The 21,066-nt window shown below is 44.6% G+C and overlaps 1 protein-coding gene across 1 annotated transcript; it reads left to right on the top strand.

The window, feature by feature from the left end:
• The first annotated feature begins 3,023 nt into the window (after positions 1-3,023).
• LOC134565969 (opsin-5-like) lies at positions 3,024-13,963 on the top strand. The gene is made up of 5 exons (XM_063425674.1): positions 3,024-3,111; positions 4,898-5,060; positions 8,385-8,512; positions 10,058-10,392; positions 13,283-13,963. Exons 1-5 carry the CDS (start codon positions 3,024-3,026, stop codon positions 13,847-13,849), a joined length of 1,281 nt encoding a protein of 426 aa, XP_063281744.1. The 3' UTR covers positions 13,850-13,963.
• The last annotated feature ends 7,103 nt before the right edge of the window (positions 13,964-21,066 follow it).

Here is a 21,066-nt window from a genome sequence, read left to right as displayed (position 1 = left end):
GCTTGACTCTCTTGGCCTAACAAATTATTATTATTATTATTATTATTATTTATTAGAACATTTCTGATCTAGTGAATAATTCTTGTTTATCATTAAAAAAAATAGTATTTTTTTGCCTGATGTAATTACCTTTTTTTTTTTTGTGTTTTATGTCACTCACTGTGAGGTTACGTAACATCTGGTGATGTCATGTCCTATGATGTCACACATGTATAATCAATTATGTAAATTAGCATGACTATTTTTACAAGGGAGGTGACAGCTCGAGGGTTATTCCCTATACTGGGAGTTAACACGTGAATTGAACATTTTAATTTACCAGCTCGGCTATTTATTCAGTGTTTGTTCCTTTCCATTCTCAATTCACTTTGATTCTTGTTTACTGAAACCCATTGTGTGAAAATGTCATTTTATGGTTTATTTGCTAAACTGAATTGCAATTCTTAGGCCAAAATTGGGAGAACTTCTTATGTCACTGTTTTGTAAAATCTGTTGATTTTTGTCCAAAATGTTGACATTGTACACTTGACATACACTGTGTAGGTTAGGTTACAGCTAGTTATACTGGGTGGGTTTATATTATTAAAAGGACACTCCAGGCTCCCACACACGTTAGGTGCACTGTGTAGGTTAGGTTACAGTTAGTTATACTGGGTGGGTTTATATTGTTAAAGGGACACTCCAGGTTCCCACACACGTTAGGTGCACTGTGTAGGTTAGGTTACAGTTAGTTATACTGGGTGGGTTTATATTATTAAAGGGACACTCCAGGCTCCCACACACGTTAGGTTACAGTTAGTTATACTGGGTGGGTTTATATCATTAAAGGGACACTCCAGGCTCCCACACATGTTAGATGCACTGTGTAGGTTAGGTTACAGTTATACTGGGTGGGTTTATATTATTAAAGGGACACTCCAGGCTCCCACACACGTTAGATGCACTGTGTAGGTTAGGTTACAGTTAGTTATACTGGGAGGGTTTATATTATTAAAGGGACACTCCAGGCTCCCACACACGTTAGGTGCACTGTGTAGGTTAGGTTACAGTTAGTTATATTGGGAGGGTTTATATTATTAAAGGGACACTCCAGGCTCCCACACACGTTAGGTGCACTGTGTAGGTTAGGTTACAGTTAGTTATACTGGGTGGGTTTATATTATTAGATGGACACTCCAGGCTCCCACACACGTTAGGTGCACTGTGTAGGTTAGGTTACAGTTAGTTATACTGGGTGGGTTTATATTATTAAAGGGACACTCCAGGCTCCCACACACGTTAGATGCACTGTGTAGGTTAGGTTACAGCTAGTTATACTGGGTGGGTTTATATTATTAAAAGGACACTCCAGGCTCCCACACACGTTAGGTGCACTGTGTAGGTTAGGTTACAGTTAGTTATACTGGGTGGGTTTATATTGTTAAAGGGACACTCCAGGTTCCCACACACGTTAGGTGCACTGTGTAGGTTAGGTTACAGTTAGTTATACTGGGTGGGTTTATATTATTAAAGGGACACTCCAGGCTCCCACACACGTTAGGTTACAGTTAGTTATACTGGGTGGGTTTATATCATTAAAGGGACACTCCAGGCTCCCACACATGTTAGATGCACTGTGTAGGTTAGGTTACAGTTATACTGGGTGGGTTTATATTATTAAAGGGACACTCCAGGCTCCCACACACGTTAGATGCACTGTGTAGGTTAGGTTACAGTTAGTTATACTGGGAGGGTTTATATTATTAAAGGGACACTCCAGGCTCCCACACACGTTAGGTGCACTGTGTAGGTTAGGTTACAGTTAGTTATATTGGGAGGGTTTATATTATTAAAGGGACACTCCAGGCTCCCACACACGTTAGGTGCACTGTGTAGGTTAGGTTACAGTTAGTTATACTGGGTGGGTTTATATTATTAGATGGACACTCCAGGCTCCCACACACGTTAGGTGCACTGTGTAGGTTAGGTTACAGTTAGTTATACTGGGTGGGTTTATATTATTAAAGGGACACTCCAGGCTCCCACACACGTTAGATGCACTGTGTAGGTTAGGTTACAGTTAGTTATACTGGGTGGGTTTATATTATTAAAGGGACACTCCAGGCTCCCACACACGTTAGATGCACTGTGTAGGTTAGGTTACAGTTAGTTATACTGGGTGGGTTTATATTATTAAAGGGACACTCCAGGCTCCCACACACGTTAGATGCACTGTGTAGGTTAGGTTACAGTTAGTTATACTGGGTGGGTTTATATTATTAAAGGGACACTCCAGGCTCCCACACACGTTAGATGCACTGTGTAGGTTAGGTTACAGTTAGTTATACTGGGTGGGTTTATATTATTAAAGGGACACTCCAGGCTCCCACACACGTTAGATGCACTGTGTAGGTTAGGTTACAGTTAGTTATACTGGGTGGGTTTATATTATTAAAGGGACACTCCAGGCTCCCACACACGTTAGATGCACTGTGTAGGTTAGGTTACAGTTAGTTATACTGGGTGGGTTTATATTATTAAAGGGACACTCCAGGCTCCCACACACGTTAGATGCACTGTGTAGGTTAGGTTATAGTTATACTGGGTGGGTTTATATTATTAAAGGGACACTCCAGGCTCCCACACACGTTAGATGCACTGTGTAGGTTAGGTTACAGTTAGTTATACTGGGTGGGTTTATATTATTAAAGGGACACTCCAGGCTCCCACACACGTTAGATGCACTGTGTAGGTTAGGTTACAGTTAGTTACACTGGGTGGGTTTATATTATTAAAGGGACACTCCAGGCTCCCACACACGTTAGATGCACTGTGTAGGTTAGGTTACAGTTAGTTATACTGGGTGGATTTATATTATTAAAGGGACAGTCCAGGCTTTCACACACGTTAGATGCACCGTGTAGGTTTGGTTAGCTATACTTGGTGGGTTTATATTATTAGAGGGACACTCCAGGTACACACAACAAAATGTTTTGTATTATATTATCTTTCCTCTTAATGTGTGGGTTTTTCTTTTCTTCCAGATGGGAAATGGATCCGAATCCTTAGAATTTCATTCCTCAATATCGAAAAACAACGATATCATTTTAGGTGTTCTCTATTCGGTGTTTGGTAATTATTTACAGTATTGCATTGTTCCTGACATTCTGCACATTATTAATTCTGTGTGTTTAAAGGAATTTTCTAAGCACCAAAACAACTGTAGCTTAACAAAGCCGTTTTGGTGTATAGATCACGCCCCTGCAGGATGCAGGAGATACAAAAAACTTCTAAAGTAAGTTATTAATACATGATTGGAAACTATTTTTTTTTTCATGCAAGCTGTGTGAGTCACAGCCAGGGGAGGTTTGGCACGCTGTATAGACAGAAACAAAAGTGTTTTAACTCCTAAATATCAGATACATGAGCAGTGAGACTGCAGGGGCATGATCTATACACCAAAACTTCTTCATTAAAGGGACAATATAGGCACCCAGACCACGTCATCTCATTGTAGTGTTCTGGGTGCAGTGTCCCTGTCCCCTTAACTCTGTAACTGAACCGGGTTAACACTGCCTCTAATGGCCGTCTCCCAGTTTAATTCTGTGAAACAACACTTGACGTCCTCACACTTTGCTTCTTGCAAATCCGAATTGGAAAGCATTGATTTAATTCTGGCTAGTTCCGAATCAGTCCTGTTGTACATGTGTGTATTCCTAACACTAAATAGTGCTCCCTTAAGCTGCCGTTGTTTTGATGCCTATAGTATCCCTTTAACTTGTAACATATTATTTACTGGATTCTTTACATGCGTGGAGGTCTAATTGATCCCACTCAGAATAGTCCTCCAATGAATTGTAAATGTATCCAGATAGGCATCTGTCCTTTAAAACGCTCAGCCGACGAGCTTGAAATTAGCGATTATCTGCAAATCTATTTGAAAACAGATCACTTAAAATTTCTACTACGGATAAATGTACCCGTGTGCAGATGTTATGTTAAAAATAGTTTGTCAATGCCGGCACCGTTTCAATTAGTAACGTCTGTCTCCCTTGTGTCGTTGCTACGAGACTAGAGAAAGAGGTCGTACATTCGGCAACTATAAAACGGTTAATGTGAGCAGGTTCATATAGCGTGACTCAGTCCATTACAGGAAAATAAACATAAAGAAAAAGACGTTTTATAACAGTGGAATGTCTCATGATGGGTTTTGCTCCTTCTAGCAGATATTAGTCATATTTCCAGTAGGGTCAAGCTTCCTGTAATCCCCTCAAAGCCGCAGCAGATTCCTCCGCATATTTGAGTCTTGCCGCTACATTGATTGCAACCCCCCCCCAATACAGGGATTTGTTATTGATTACATTTAACCATACATTGATTGATTAAAAGGAAAATGTCACTTTTCTGAATATCACACGCTTAAAATCTACATTGAAAATCACCTAAAAACTCGTGTGTTAACCTTTTTTTCCTTTTCTTTTCTTAGTGAGATGCTCTGTTTTCTTTTAAATGTATATTACAATATTGGCTAATGACATCACAATCCAGTTTAGTCCGGGCACAGCCAAGGCACAGAATGCATTGGTAGAGGAGAAATGGAAATATTGTATGTTTGTCCTCTCTCTACGCTCTCTCAGTGCTGACTGACAGGTGCAAGGGGCGGAGCTTATAAGAATGACTGACAGGGAGACAAGATGGAGGCGCTTCGAATATAGATAAATACAGAAATGCTGATTTCTTCATTTAATTTTATTTTTCAGACACCATAAACACTTTTTTTGTTTTTTTAAATGTAGCTCTCCTGGGGAGAGACGACGGTTCTCCTTTTAATTCATGGCTGTTTTCCTATTTTTTGTGTTATATTTGAGCTTTAATGGCTTTGCAGTTGTAAGTGCTAATCCGAGCTGTCTTTGCGCAGGTCTCTTTTCGCTGTCCGGAAACTCAGTCCTGTTATTGGTGGCGTATCGGAAACGATCTATACTCAAACCTGCTGAATTCTTCATTGTCAACCTTGCAATTAGCGACCTCGGCATGACCCTAAGTCTGTTTCCATTGGCCATTCCTTCGTTGTTTGCGCACAGGTATTTCATTGGCTAATGAAGGGCGACCATGGATCTCTTAAATCCTAATTGTTACAATTTCTCACGCTGATTAAACCTGTGTATTTAATGGTGATCACAATAATACATTTATTAAATAAATTGGTTTCACACTGAACCTGTCTTACGGCGACTTCTGCATTTAAACAGTATTTAAATTAAAGAAAATAATAATAATAAACTTGATTTTTATTTATTTGTTTATTTCTTTCTTTTTGCATGTGAACTGACAGCTTATATTAAATAATTCAATTCAGTAGTAGTGTACAAACTGAAGGGCAAGGGGGTGACAAAATGACATCACCGTAGGGTGAGGGGACCAGGGCACTCTCTACACTTAGTAAAAATTCATTTATGGTGGTCTTACTGCAGTTAATCATTAACCCTGGTGGTCCCGTGAGGTGTAATAATCACAGTTGGTCCAGCAGTAGTTAGTAATTATTCCCTGGTGGTCCGGTGGGGTGTAATAATCCCTGTAGGTCAGGAGCAGTTAGTAATTACTCTCTGGTGGTCCAGTGGGGTGTAATAATCCCGGTTGGTCCAGCAGTAGTTAGTAATTATTCCCTGGTGGTCCGGTGGGGTGTAATAATCCCTGTTGGTCCAGCAGTAGTTAATAATTATTCCCTGGTGGTCTGGTGAGGTGTAATAATCACAGTTGGTCCAGCAGTAGTAAGTAATTACTCCCTGGTGGTCCGGTGGGGTGTAATAATCCCTGTACGTCAGGAGCAGTTAGTAATTACTCTCTGGTGGTCCGGTGGGGTGTAATAATCCCGGTTGGTTCAGCAGTAGTTAGTAATTATTCCCTGGTGGTCCGGTGGGGTGTAATAATCCCTGTAGGTCAGGAGCAGTTAGTAATTACTCTCTGGTGGTCCAGCGGGGTGTAATAATCCCGGTTGGTCCAGCAGTAGTTAGTAATTATTCCCTGGTGGTACGATGGGGTGTAATAATCCCGGTTGGTCCAGCAGTAGTTAGTAATTGCTCCCTGGTGGTCTGGTGGGGTGTAATAATCCCGGTCGGTCCAGCAGTAGTTAGTAATTGCTCCCTGGTGGTCCGGTGGGGTGTAATAATCCCTGTTGGTCCAGCAGTAGTTAGTAATTGCTCCCTGGTGGTCCGGTGAGGTGTAATAATCACAGTTGGTCCAGCAGTAGTTAGTAATTGCTCCCTTGTGGTCCGGTGGGGTGTAATAATCCCGGTTGGATCAGCAGTAGTTAGTAATTGCTCCCTTGTGGTCCGGTGGGGTGTAATAATCCCGGTTGGATCAGCAGTAGTTAGTAATTGCTCCCTTGTGGTCCGGTGGGGTGTAATAATCCCGGTTGGATCAGCAGTAGTTAGTAATTGCTCCCTTGTGGTCCGGTGGGGTGTAATAATCCCGGTTGGATCAGCAGTAGTTAGTAATTGCTCCCTTGTGGTCCAGTGGGGTGTAATAATCCCGGTTGGATCAGCAGTAGTTAGTAATTGCTCCCTTGTGGTCCGGTGGGGTGTAATAATCCCGGTTGGATCAGCAGTAGTTAGTAATTGCTCCCTTGTGGTCCGGTGGGGTGTAATAATCCCGGTTGGATCAGCAGTAGTTAGTCATTACTCCCTGGTGGTCCGATGGGATGTATTAATCCCGGTTGGCCCAGCCTCAGTTAATTAATCTTTGGTTGTCTGGTTTGGACCTTTTGGCCTCCACGTTCCTGTCCAGAATTCATACCGCCCAATGTGGAAGTTTGTTATTATCCACAAGGAACGCCATGCAAAGCGCCCAAACTGTTTTACCTTCTGTTACATGTCAGGGAGTTTTGCCGTTTTTATGGTGATTAATTGACTATTGCAGCCACTGATTTTCAGCCGTTAGTCGCACCATTTTATCTAGTCAATTAATCTCTACACACATTGAGCGCAGCTGTGACCCAGCTATCCCTAAATTCTAGTTCTATACAAGAACAGGGGGTTAATTCGCTTAACTGACTGACAGCCGCTAGAGGCATATAAATCCTGCAATGTAAAGATTGCCATTCAGCAAAACTGCAATATTTTCATCTGACGAGGTAAAACTGGGGTAGGAGGAGGGGAGGGGGGGTGTGTGGACGTGGCACCCAGAGCATTTCATTGAGATAAGGCAGTCTGGCTGCCTATTGTGTCCCAGCTTCTTCACACTAAAAATACAATATGACTTCAAATAAATGAATAAATAGAGATTAGACTCGAGGGACCCCAATTTGGCTATTTTGTCCTTAAATTTGAAATATCCTGAGCATTCTCACTTTCATATGCACTTCAAGCATTGTAATGTAAGACGATTAATTGAATTTATGTTACTTTGATAAATGGGAATAAAAAATGTACGCAGTAAATATCTTCGGCAAATAGTGTGTTTGAATGACACGGTGCGTTTAAATTACCGATGTGTGTGCTGACGCTGAATGCAACAACTGGACGCATTTAACACAGGGAAAATTGTGTCTGTCTGACAGCTTACGTAGGTTGACCGAACTGCAAAAAATGGGTGTATGTCAGAAAAGAAAGGTAAGACTACAGGGACATTGTATGGACTATAACCACATCATTACGCTGAAGTGGTTTTGGTGCTTAAATTGGCCCTTTAACCCCTTAAGGACCAAACTTCTGGAATAAAAGGGAATCATGACATGTCACACATGTCATGTGTCCTTAAGGGGTTAAGGTGACACGTGCCTCACTAGGCCAGACAGGCCTCGGGTTTAATTGGGATTTATTCTAATTTCATCAAACGATCCTGAACTCCAAGTAGTACATTTATTTGCCCGGATGAATTGGGATGCAGATTCTGTGATTGCGGCCTGATATCCCCCGAGACATGGAAATGAATCTGCAAACATGCTGGCGCTATCAGGAGGACGTCACTTGCTGCCTCTAGTACAAATTGAAATAGTAAACGTTCGCTATTAGTTGTTGTGTTGAGCATTTTTAACCCCTTAAGGACACATGACATGTGTGACATGTCATGATTCCCTTTTATTCCAGAAGTTTGGTCCTTAAGGGGTTAATGTAAAACTCTTCATATTAAATTTGTTTAATCATATGCTTTAATGCACAGAGACAAACGTGATACAAATTAACTTTAATTCTCTGGATCCCTGGTGGATACACAAGCTCAAAATTGTCTGGGAATTAGTTTTCATAGCATGATCGCTCTCCCGCGTCGCGCACCATCACCCACCATCACTTCTCCGTCAGCTCTTTAGCCTAAAAAGCAATGTTTTACAAGTTAATGTGCAGCATGTTAAAGGGTGAAATCATCGCTAAGCATTTAATAGAATGTCTTTGTCTCTCCTCCCCTTCTAGGTGGTTGTTTGATAAAGTCACGTGTAAATATTACGCCTTCTGCGGAGTGCTATTTGGCCTGTGCAGTCTCATTAACCTCACATTGTTGAGCACGGTTTGCTGTATGAAGGTTTGCTACCCAGCTTACGGTGAGTTTAATTTTTTTCCTTTACACAGTAAAAATAAACATACTTCTGTATGTGTTTATTATTTACAGTACTTAAATATGTACATGGCAATAGCTTGGTGACCGAGTCGTTTAAAACAATACCATACCTCCCAAGTGACCCTGTTTAGGAGGGACAGTCCCTATTTTGTGGCCAACTAGATGCGTATTGCATCATTGGCTGTCACCTCCCCACCCTGAATTCATGTTACTGATAGTGAGAGGTACGTGTGCTTACCAGGGGACTTACCGTATGTATCCCTAACTATACATTTAGCAATGAATCACATACACATATTAGGTCACATGTCCTTGACACAGCAGCCATTTCTTCAACAAGATGACATGCGCGGAGGTTGTACCCAAAAGTCAAAACAGAATTTTGAACTCATTGAGGAATATTAACTTTTACTTTCTGTGTTCTACTTAAGGGGTTAACAAGAATCTAATAGTTTTACAAAAATGAAACTATTTGAGGTTATAAATACACCCACCCTCTCCCCCAATGTAGCCCAATAACTACTGATTAGAGAGGGAAGGCTGGCTCGCCGATTGTGAAATATTGTACTGTCAATTAACATAATCATTTTCTGGTTCGCTTCTTACCTCCACCTCATTAGGGCGGCACTTGTAATGAATGGAAATATTTAAATTCTCCAGAGATGGGATCTGATGATGACTGCACTGTCAGAAGCCGTAAACCAAATAGAAATCAGAAATGGTTTATACCAATTAAACATTGCATTCATCGTTAATGTGATTAATTAGAAGGCTATTGAAATGCAGGTGCACCGAGAAATTGCAATTAATTAACGTCCTAATGCCTTCCTGCAATATAACATTCTTTCATACTGGGAAGAATTCTCAGAGATTTGGAGATTTGGCTGAATTGGGCTGATCCGGTGCATTTGCATTTCCAAATATCACAATAGCCAGAATAGCCAAACAATAGCCAAATTGCCCAAATGACAATAGCCAGGCCAATTCACTTCATTCGGAATTAGTTTTGTGGAGCTTATGGCTAGTAGCCACTGCCACTTTACACCGGCCTTGAATCACTCATTTACAGTTTGATACTAGAGGCACCCATTCCCCTTCATTTTTAAGCTTCCCTGGCAATGTTTGTTTCGATCTGGATTTTCAAACCTTAATACATTTTTTAACCGAAAATTCGTAAGAACCAAAACTTTTTACTGCACACAAGTTAATTTCTTCCAAATAATATAACCAATGAAGGACAGGTCACCAATCTAATTATATAACAGAAGAATACATTGTTACCAAGCTAGGACCGTGTGTATCATTTTTGGTACCTGTCTATAAAGGTTATAGGTCCCCATTCTAGGTGGACATGCCTGGACTTGGTTTTGGATCTATGTTTGATGTCACACCTTCCCCAATGTTTATGTAAGTGTGAACACGGTGATACTATTGGGCCCTAGCTGTATATTATATTGGTCTGGCAAACTCCTGTGCAATACATGGCATTCAATATACTAGCTATAACATTGTCTGTTGCTTTATCCAGGGAATAAATTCTCTTTGTCACATTCCCGAATCCTGCTACTTTGTGTCTGGGCCTATGCATTCGTATTTGCAACGGCTCCATTGGCTGATTGGGGGAGTTACGGACCGGAGCCATACGGTACGGCTTGCTGTATTGACTGGAAAGCCTCAAACCGAGAACACAGGGCCATTTCCTACACAGCATCCCTGTTCGTATTCTGTTACATCATTCCCTGCTCCCTGATACTTGTATCCTACACCCTGATACTCCTGACTGTAAAAGGCTCCAGGAAAGCCGTACGGCAGCATCTCTCCCCCCAAACCAAAGGAAATGCCGTCCACTGCCTGATTGTAAAGGTTTGTAACTTTCATTATTGAACGTAGTATGTGTTTAGATCCTGGATGGAATGAGAAGGGAGCTGGGGAGATCTAGATTGAAGGCAAATCCAAATAGTGCATTTATTAAAGGAACACTATAGTCACCTAAATTACTTTAGTTAAATAAAGCAGTTTTAGTGTATAGATCATTCCCCTGCAATTTCACTGCTCAATTCACTGTCATTTAGGAGTTAAATCACTTCGTTTCTGTTTATGCAGCCCTAGCCACACCTCCCCTGGCTATGACTGACAGAGCCTGCATGAAAAAAAAAATTGGTTTCACTTTCAATCAGATGTAATTTACCTTAAATAATTGTATCTCAATCTCTAAATTGAACTTTAATCACATACAGGAGGCTCTTGCAGGGCCTAGCAAGCTATTAACATAACAGGGGATAAGAAAATCTTAATTAAACAGAACTTGCAATAAAGAAAGCCTAAATAGGGCTCTCTTTACAGGAAGTGTTTATGGAAGGCTGTGCAAGTCACATGCAGGGAGGTGTGACTAGGGCTCATAAACAAAGGGATTTAACTCCTAAATGGCAGAGGATTGAGCAGTGAGGCTGCAGGGGCATGTTCTATACACCAAAACTGCTTCCTTAAGCTAAAGTTGTTCAGGTGACTGTAGTGTCCCTTTAAGTTGGCTAATTCACCTGTCTCTGTGAGGTGTTTCAAATTCAGGGCTGCAGGTTTCATCCCCAGCTGTGTCTGTTCGATATTTTATTCTTTCAATCAGTCATTGATAATAAATGTATACCCTGAATATATAAAAAAAAAAACTAATAGAAAATCTTATTGTAATCTTTGTGTTTAAGAAAGATGGTTCCTATCGATAATTGAATCTGATCAGTAACATGACAGACTGTTATTCCTAGGCTATGAATGTGCATGTTATCTAAGCAGTGTTAACAGTAGTGTCTGATAACAAACTTCCTTCCTCCTGTATCTGTATGGATCAAGAGAACGCTTAGTTTTATGCTGCTAGGATTATTCTTATTTGAATATCAGCATTCTCCTTGTGTGGAATGAAGGATGAAGTTCCACACTATTTGTATATTTTAAAATGATTCACTGAGATATAAAAAGAGCTAATTCCTATTCTAACTCAGCTGTGAAATAAAATGAAAACACTTTCTGTTAGAGATTTGTACGGGGAACAAAATCGTGTTGACTTGTTAATGTTCTAATTTCAATTTGTCTCAAATTCAGAAAATATCAATATAGACTAATCAAAAAAATTAGTCATTTACAAAATTCAGACACCCACTATTCCCTATGTGGAATGAATAAAGGTGGCAATCACAAAGTTACAACCTTTTCTTAATTTTGATATTTCAGCGGTCTGGTAGATAATTCCCTGATTTGCGATTCTTGCGTAAGATTGACGTAGAGTTACCAATTACCAAATAATGGAGATATTTACTAAACAGCACCATCATTTGTGGCAAATCCCGTGTAAGGGTACGAGTTTAGTGATCTGTTAAACTGCCGAAAGATCAAAATTTAGAAAACCCTTTATCGTGTGCCCCCCAGCTGTTTAGTAAATAACTTCCTAGGTTGCTATCCTTCTCAAAATGAATGGATCTGAAATAAAGAAGGGCGAGGCGAGGGAGAAGTGAATTGCAGTAGTCAAGGTGAGAGGGGATAGCGGCATGGACCAGCACCTTAGCGGCATCCAGTGTTCAAAAGGGGCGGATGCACACTTTGTTTTTGAGATGGAAGCCTGCGAGGTAGAGCTTATTGTAGCGCCATGGACTTGGAAGGAGACAGACACAGGAGAAGCAACACTTGAGGGAGGGAAGACCAGAATTTCAGTTTTGTTTAAGGAAGTGAGCAGCCATCCAGTTAGAAACAGCAGAGAGGCAGTCAGACACCAGTCAAGAGGGACGGAGAGAGATCAGGAGAGGACAGGTAGATTTGCGTGTCATCTGCATAGAAATGATATTGGAAGCCAAAGGAGCTGATGAGTTTACCAAGGGAGGCAGTGTAGATAGAGAACAGCAGGGGACCAAGGAACCTTGGGGAACGCCCACAGAGAGAGGTTGGGAGGAAGAGGCAGAGCCAGAAAAAGAAACACTGAAAGAGCGCTGGGAGAGGTAGAGGGGCACCAGGAAAGAGCAAAGTCTCATAAAACGAGATTACGGAGGATGAGCAGAAGTTCAAGTTATTGAAGACCAACAGTGTTAAAAGTAGCAAAAAAGGCCAAGGAGAATTAGGAGAGAATAGTGACCACTGGATTTAGCCGTAATTAAATCATTGGATAATTTGGACAGGGCCTTTTTGCCAGGGTGACGTGCAGAATCCAGACTGAAGTGGGTCAAGTAGAGAGTTGGATTCAAGGAAGTCTGTCAATCATGCATACACAACGTCACATACCTCTCAAGGACCTTGGAGGCAAACGGCAGTAGTGAAACAGGGCGGTAGTTGGATGTGGAATTAGGGTCAAGGTTGGGGTTATGGCTGCATGCTTGAAGCATTAAGGAAATATGCCAGAGGAGAGGGAGAGATTGAATAGTTTAGTGAAGAGCAGAGCAAGAGAATGAGACATGATGGAATAGGATTGATGGAACACGTGGTGGGGCGCAAGCTCCGGAGCAGAGCAGTTGTGAATGAACATAGAACAGAGGAGGGAGCAGGGTTTGGGGACGTTTTGGCATGAGTAAGATAAGATATACATGGGTCAGCCTGGTGTTATACGGTGGTAGAGGCTGGTAATGTGGTGATACCCCCAATTTGAGGAATGAAACATTTACACAAGTTCAAACTATAAAGTTACTAGCAAATTGACTTGCGTAATAAAAGGACTTGTTTTATTTCTTTTTTATGACACTTGCCACCTTTAACAAGTCACATTGTTCTTTTTTTGTAGCTGAGTGTTGCGGTTTGTATTGGATTTCTGTTGGCCTGGACACCTTATGCCATAGTCGCCATGTGGTCAGCGTTTGGAGATGCAGCACAAGTGCCACCAATGGCGTTCGCCCTGGCTGCAGCATTTGCCAAATCTTCAACACTCTACAACCCTATGGTGTACCTTCTACTGAAGCAAAACTTTCTAAATGTTTTAACTAAAGACCTGTTGGTGTTTCAGACCATGTGCTCGATGGTTTGTGGAAGCTGTAAGTCATCAGTTGGGAGACCTCCATGTATTCGCACAGAGGGCAGGAGGTCGGAAAAGCTTGCAAGTCATTTTAGGGAAAGTCAAAGAACGAACAGTAGCTGTACTGATACATTCGAGTGTTGCCATAACCACCCGAGGTGCTGTAGTGTGGGGCCCATTGAGGTCAGTCCACCAGTAGCTATATCTATGGTCAAAAACCCAACTAATAACTTTGGATCAGCATCAGCTGTACGCCTTGTGGTATATTCCTCAAGGTCTAGATCAGTTGAGGAGACCATCGAGAAACCATTAGGCTCATCGCCACCAGGCTTTATGTAAGACTTTATCTGTTCATCTGGAAAATATCAATGATCTTTTAGCATTTTAAATACTTTTGGCCATTGCCTCCGGATCAAATGATTTTAGGTGGACTAGGTTTCAAGAATTTACATTCACAAGACTGAATGAGTCAATCTCTGTTATACGTTAAAAAACAAATAATATAAACTACAATTTTTTTTTACCCATTGCCTGTCATATCTCAACGCACCACTAGGTGTCACTGGCAGTCCACGTGTGCGCAAAAGTAAAATTCTTTCTATAAAATGGTTGATTTTATTTTCTTTTTTTCGTTTCCACTAGCATTTATCTCCTGTTTTTTGTAAATGTTTTCCTTTCTGTGCTTTTACACATAATTTTTATCAGAGATTATTCCAATGATCTCCTTTCATCCCTGATTTTATATGTAAAGAATTGCTGATAAGTTAAAGCGATCTTTTATTTTAAAGGCAGCTTTCACTGCAGCTCCCCACACCTCCTATAACTTACACTACCTGAGCAGCACACTCACTGCAGCTCCCCACACCTCCTATAACACACACTACCTGAGCAGCACACTCACTGCAGCTCCCCACACCTCCTATAACACACACTACCTGAGCAGCACACTCACTGCAGCTCCCCACACCTCCTATAACCCACACTACCTGAGCAGCACACTCACTGCAGCTCCCCACACCTGCTATAACCCACACTACCTGAGCAGCACACTCACTGCAGCTCCCCACACCTCCTATAACACACACTACCTGAGCAGCACACTCACTGCAGCTCCCACACCTCCTATAACACACACTACCTGAGCAGCACACTCACTACAGCTCCCCACACCTCCTATAACCCACACTACCTGAGCAGCACACTCACTGCAGCTCCCCACACCTCCTATAACCCACACTACCTGAGCAGCACACTCACTGCAGCTCCCCACACCTGCTATAACCCACACTACCTGAGCAGCACACTCACTGCAGCTCCCACACCTCCTATAACCCGCACTACCTGAGCAACACACTCACTGCAGCTCCCCACACCTCCTATAACCCACACTACCTGAGCAGCACACTCACTGCAGCTCCCCACACCTCCTATAACCCACACTACCTGAGCAGCACACTCACTGCAGCTCCCCACACCTCCTATAACCCACACTACCTGAGCAGCACACTCACTGCAGCTCCCCACACCTCCTATAACCCACACTACCTGAGCAGCACACTCACTGCAGCTCCCACACCTCCTATAACCCACACTACCTGAGCAGCACACTCACTGCAGCTCCCTACACCTCCTATAACCCACACTACCTGAGCAGCACACTCACTGCAGCTCCCCACACCTCCTATAACCCACACTACCTGAGCAGCACGCTCACTGCAGCTCCCCACACCTCCTATAACTCACACTACCTGAGCAGCATGCTCACTGCAGCTCCCACACCTCCTATAACTCACACTAACTGAGCAGCATGCTCCCTGCAGCCCCCCACACCTCCTATAACATACACTACCTGAGCAGCACGCTCACTGCAGCTCCCACAACTCCTATAACCCACACTACCTGAGCAGCACGCTCACTGCAGCTCCCACAACTCCTATAACCCACACTACCTGAGCAGCACGCTCACTGCAGCTCCCACACCTCCTATAACATACACTACCTGAGCAGCACGCTCACTGCAGCTCCCACAACTCCTATAACCCACACTACCTGAGCAGCACACTCACTGCAGCTCCCACACCTCCTATAACATACACTACCTGAGCAGCACGCTCACTGCAGATCCCCACACCTCCTATAACCCACACTACCTGAGCAGCACACTCACTGCAGCTCCCCACACCTCCTATAACCCACACTACCTGAGCAGCACACTCACTGCAGCTCCCCACACCTCCTATAACCCACACTACCTGAGCAGCACACTCACTGCAGCTCCCCACACCTCCTATAACCCACACTACCTGAGCAGCACGCTCACTGCAGCTCCTCACACCTCCTATAACCCACACTACCTGAGCAGCACACTCACTGCAGCTCCCCACACCTCCTATAACCCACACTACCTGAGCAGCACGCTCACTGCAGCTCCTCACACCTCCTATAACCCACACTACCTGAGCAGCACACTCACTGCAGCTCCCCACACCTCCTATAACATACACTACCTGAGCAGCACACTCACTGCAGCTCCCCACACCTCCTATAACACACACTACCTGAGCAGCACACTCACTGCAGCTCCCCACACCTCCTATAACCCACACTACCTGAGCAGCACGCTCACTGCAGCTCCCACACCTCCTATAACTTACACTACCTGAGCAGCACACTCACTGCAGCTCCCCACACCTCCTATAACACACACTACCTGAGCAGCACACTCACTGCAGCTCCCCACACCCCCTATAACATACACTACCTGAGCAGCACACTCACTGCAGCTCCCCACACCTCCTATAACTTACACTACCTGAGCAGCACACTCACTGCAGCTCCCCACACCACCTATAACTCACACTACCTGAGCAGCACACTCACTGCAGCTTCCCACACCTCCTATAACACACACTACCTGAGCAGCACACGCACTGCAGCTCCCCACACCTCCTATAACTCACACTACCTGAGCAGCACGCTCACTGCAGCTCCCCACACCTCCTATAACCCACACTACCTGAGCAGCACGCTCACTGCAGCTCCCCACACCTCCTATAACACACACTACCTGAGCAGCACACTCACTGCAGCTCCCCACACCTCCTATAACCCACACTACCTGAGCAGCACACTCACTGCAGCTCCTCACACCTCCTATAACCCACACTACCTGAGCAGCACACTCACTGCAGCTCCCCACACCTCCTATAACCCACACTACCTGAGCAGCACGCTCACTGCAGCTCCTCACACCTCCTATAACCCACACTACCTGAGCAGCACACTCACTGCAGCTCCCCACACCTCCTATAACATACACTACCTGAGCAGCATACTCACTGCAGCTCCCCACACCTCCTATAACACACACTACCTGAGCAGCACACTCACTGCAGCTCCCCACACCCCCTATAACATACACTACCTGAGCAGCACGCTCACTGCAGCTCCTCACACCTCCTATAACACACACTACCTGAGCAGCACACTCACTGCAGCTCCCCACACCTCATATAACCCACACTACCTGAGCAGCACGCTCACTGCAGCTCCCACACCTCCTATAACTTACACTACCTGAGCAGCACACTCACTGCAGCTCCCCACACCTCCTATAACACACACTACCTGAGCAGCACACTCACTGCAGCTCCCCACACCCCCTATAACATACACTACCTGAGCAGCACACTCACTGCAGCTCCCCACACCTCCTATAACTTACACTACCTGAGCAGCACACTCACTGCAGCTCCCCACACCACCTATAACTCACACTACCTGAGCAGCACACTCACTGCAGCTTCCCACACCTCCTATAACACACACTACCTGAGCAGCACACGCACTGCAGCTCCCCACACCTCCTATAACTCACACTACCTGAGCAGCACGCTCACTGCAGCTCCCCACACCTCCTATAACCCACACTACCTGAGCAGCACGCTCACTGCAGCTCCCCACACCTCCTATAACACACACTACCTGAGCAGCACCCTCACTGCAGCTCCCCACACCTCCAATAACACACACTACCTGAGCAGCACACTCACTGCAGCTCCCCACACCTCCAATAACACACACTACCTGAGCAGCACCCTCACTGCAGCTCCCCACACCTCCTATAACACACACTACCTGAGCAGCACACTCACTGCAGCTCCCCACACCTCCTATAACACACACTACCTGAGCAGCACGCTCACTGCAGCTCCCCCACCTCCTATAACACACACTACCTGATCAGCACCCTCACTGCAGCTCCCCACACCTCCTATAACACACACTACCTGAGCAGCACGCTCACTGCAGCTCCCCACACCTCCTATAATACACACTACCTGAGCAGCACACTCACTGCAGCTCCCCACACCTCCTATAACATACACTACCTGAGCAGCACACTCACTGCAGCTCCCCACACCTCCTATAACAAACAATACCTGAGCAGCACGCTCACTGCAGCTCCTCACACCTCCTATAACCCACACTACCTGAGCAGCACGCTCACTGCAGCTCCCACACCTCCTATAACATACACTACCTGAGCAGCACACTCACTGCAGCTCCCCACACCTCCTATAACACACACTACCTGAGCAGCACACTCACTGCAGCTCCCCACACCCCCTATAACATACACTACCTGAGCATCACGCTCACTGCAGCTCCCACACCTCCTATAACACACACTACCTGAGCAGAACACTCACTGCAGCTCCCCACACCTCCTATAACTTACACTACCTGAGCAGCACACTCACTGCAGCTCCCCACACCTCCTATAACTCACACTACCTGAGCAGCACACTCACTGCAGCTTCCCACACCTCCTATAACACACACTACCTGAGCAGCACGCGCACTGCAGCTCCCCACACCTCCTATAACCCACACTACCTGAGCAGCACGCTCACTGCAGCTCCCCACACCTCCTATAACTCACACTACCTGAGCAGCACGCTCACTGCAGCTCCCCACACCTCCTATAACACACACTACCTGAGCAGCACGCTCACTGCAGCTCCCCCACCTCCTATAACACACACTACCTGAGCAGCACGCTCACTGCAGCTCCCCACACCTCCTATAACACACACACTACCTGAGCAGCACGCTCACTGCAGCTCCCACACCTCCTATAACCCACACTACCTGAGCAGCACACTCACTGCAGCTCCCCACACCTCCTATAACACACACTACCTGAGCAGCACGCTCACTGCAGCTCCCCACACCTCCTATAACACACACTACCTGTGCAGCACACTCACTGCAGCTCCCCACACCTCCTATAACCCACACTACCTGAGCAGCACGCTCACTGCAGCTCCCCACACCTCCTATAACTCACACTACCTGAGCAGCACGCTCACTGCAGCTCCCCACACCTCCTATAACACACACTACCTGAGCAGCACCCTCACTGCAGCTCCCCACACCTCCTATAACACACACTACCTGAGCAGCACGCTCACTGCAGCTCTCCCACCTCCTATAACACACACTACCTGAGCAACACGCTCACTGCAGCTCCCCACACCTCCTATAACACACACACTACCTGAGCAGCACGCTCACTGCAGCTCCCACACCTCCTATAACCCACACTACCTGAGCAGCACACTCACTGCAGCTCCCCACACCTCCTATAACACACACTACCTGAGCAGCACGCTCACTGCAGCTCCCCACACCTCCTATAACACACACTACCTGAGCAGCACACTCACTGCAGCTCCCCAAACCTCCTATAACCCACACTACCTGAGCAGCACATTCACTGCAGCTCCCACACCTCCTATTACACACACTACCTGAGCAGCACACTCACTGCAGCTCCCCACACCTCCTATAACACACACTACCTGAGCAGCACGCTCACTGCAGCTCCCCACACCTCCTATAACACACACTACCTGAGCAGCACACTCACTGCAGCTCCCCACACCTCCTATAACCCACACTACCCGAGCAGCACACTCACTGCAGCTCCCCACACCTCCTATAACACACACTGCCTTAGCAGCACACTCACTGCAGCTCCCCATACCTCCAATAACCCACACTACCTGAGCAGCACATTCACTGCAGCTCCCACACCTCCTATTACACACACTACCTGAGCAGCACACTCACTGCAGCTCCCCACACCTCCTCTAACCCACACTACCTGAGCAGCACACTCACTGCAGCTCCCACACCTCCTATAACCCACACTACCTGAGCAGCACACTCACTGCAGCTCACACACCTCCTATAACACACACTACCTGAGCAGCACACTCACTGCAGCTCACACACCTCCTATAACCCACACTACCTAAACGGCATGCTAACTGCAGCCCCCACACCTCCTATAACCCTCACTACCTGAGCAGCACGCCCACTGCAGCTCCCCACACCTCCTATAACCCGCACTACCTGAGCAGCACGCTCACTGCAGCTCCCACACCTCCTATAACCCACACTACCTGAACAGCACGCTCACTGCAGCTCTACACACCTCCTATAACACACACTACCTGAGCAGCACACTGATTTTAGAAATTTACCCAATGAAAATACATAATTTAATGTATGCAAGCTTTCATTTGGGGTATATCTACTAAACAGTGATTTTATTTATTTTGTATTTGGGCAGTGGAGTGTCCCTTTTAATTAAGTTATTTAAAGTCCCTAATATTAAATAAATTGAAATGTGCCCCCAAAGGAACATTGCTAATTAATAACACTTCTTTAAAAGTATCCTAATAAAACTTATCAGGCACAAAATTAAAGCACAAATAACCAGTTAATACAATCTTCTACAGTTAAATGCACACAGATACAATTACGAAATATAAAATGAATTACAGATCAGGACCCGGAATATTAGACAACCCCTGTAATAAATACAATTTCTCCATTTTTGTCTCCCTTGGGTCAATAGATTATAGAGTATAGATCCAGAATATTTCTTTTCTGGCAAGCTTCAACGGACACCCCTAAAACACTTTATCCCGCTATTAAAAACATTTTTTATGAATAAATAAATGCATATTATTATTATTATTATTATTATTATTATTAATTGTAATGTTTTGGGGTGGGGGTGGGGCATTGGAGTGCCTCTTTAACTGAAGGAGTGCCAACATCCCACTTGCTATGCCAGAAGCTTAGGGTCAGCATTATGTACCTTTTAAGATTCTTTGAGATATTACATTGTCTACTGGCAATACAAATGACACTAAAACATTATTCTGATCATTTTATGAAACGTAGCAGATACAAACATGTTCATACCAATATAGTTTAGTTACAAAATTAGATTTTGTGTAGCGCAATAATTTTAATGTGGTTTTTTTTTTTTTTTTTTAATCAGTCTGAAATCCCCACCAGAACTCCAGCTAATAACATTTAAGTTTCTATTTTTAAATTTTAAAGTTAGAATTTCTGTTTTGGTGTCAGTGGAACCATACGGTCAGCCATTCAAACTCTGACAAAATATTGCTTTTTCACGATCTCCTGGAATGAAGGCCTTTTGGTGGGATCTGCCTCCCAACACCTCAGCATCA

Source organism: Pelobates fuscus, chromosome 6 (assembly GCF_036172605.1).
Source record: "Pelobates fuscus isolate aPelFus1 chromosome 6, aPelFus1.pri, whole genome shotgun sequence".
NCBI classification, from domain to species: domain Eukaryota; kingdom Metazoa; phylum Chordata; class Amphibia; order Anura; family Pelobatidae; genus Pelobates; species Pelobates fuscus.
This window is presented reverse-complemented; position numbering and strand designations above follow the sequence as displayed.

Coding starts and splice junctions, on each gene's coding strand:
- LOC134565969 (XM_063425674.1), top strand. CDS start 3,024: ATGGGAAATGGATCCGAATCCTTAGAATTTCATTCCTCAATATCGAAA. Junction 3,112..4,897: donor TGTTCTCTATTCGGTGTTTG/GTAATTATTTAC, acceptor GTCTTTGCGCAG/GTCTCTTTTCGCTGTCCGGA. Junction 10,393..13,282: donor TCCACTGCCTGATTGTAAAG/GTTTGTAACTTT, acceptor CTTTTTTTGTAG/CTGAGTGTTGCGGTTTGTAT.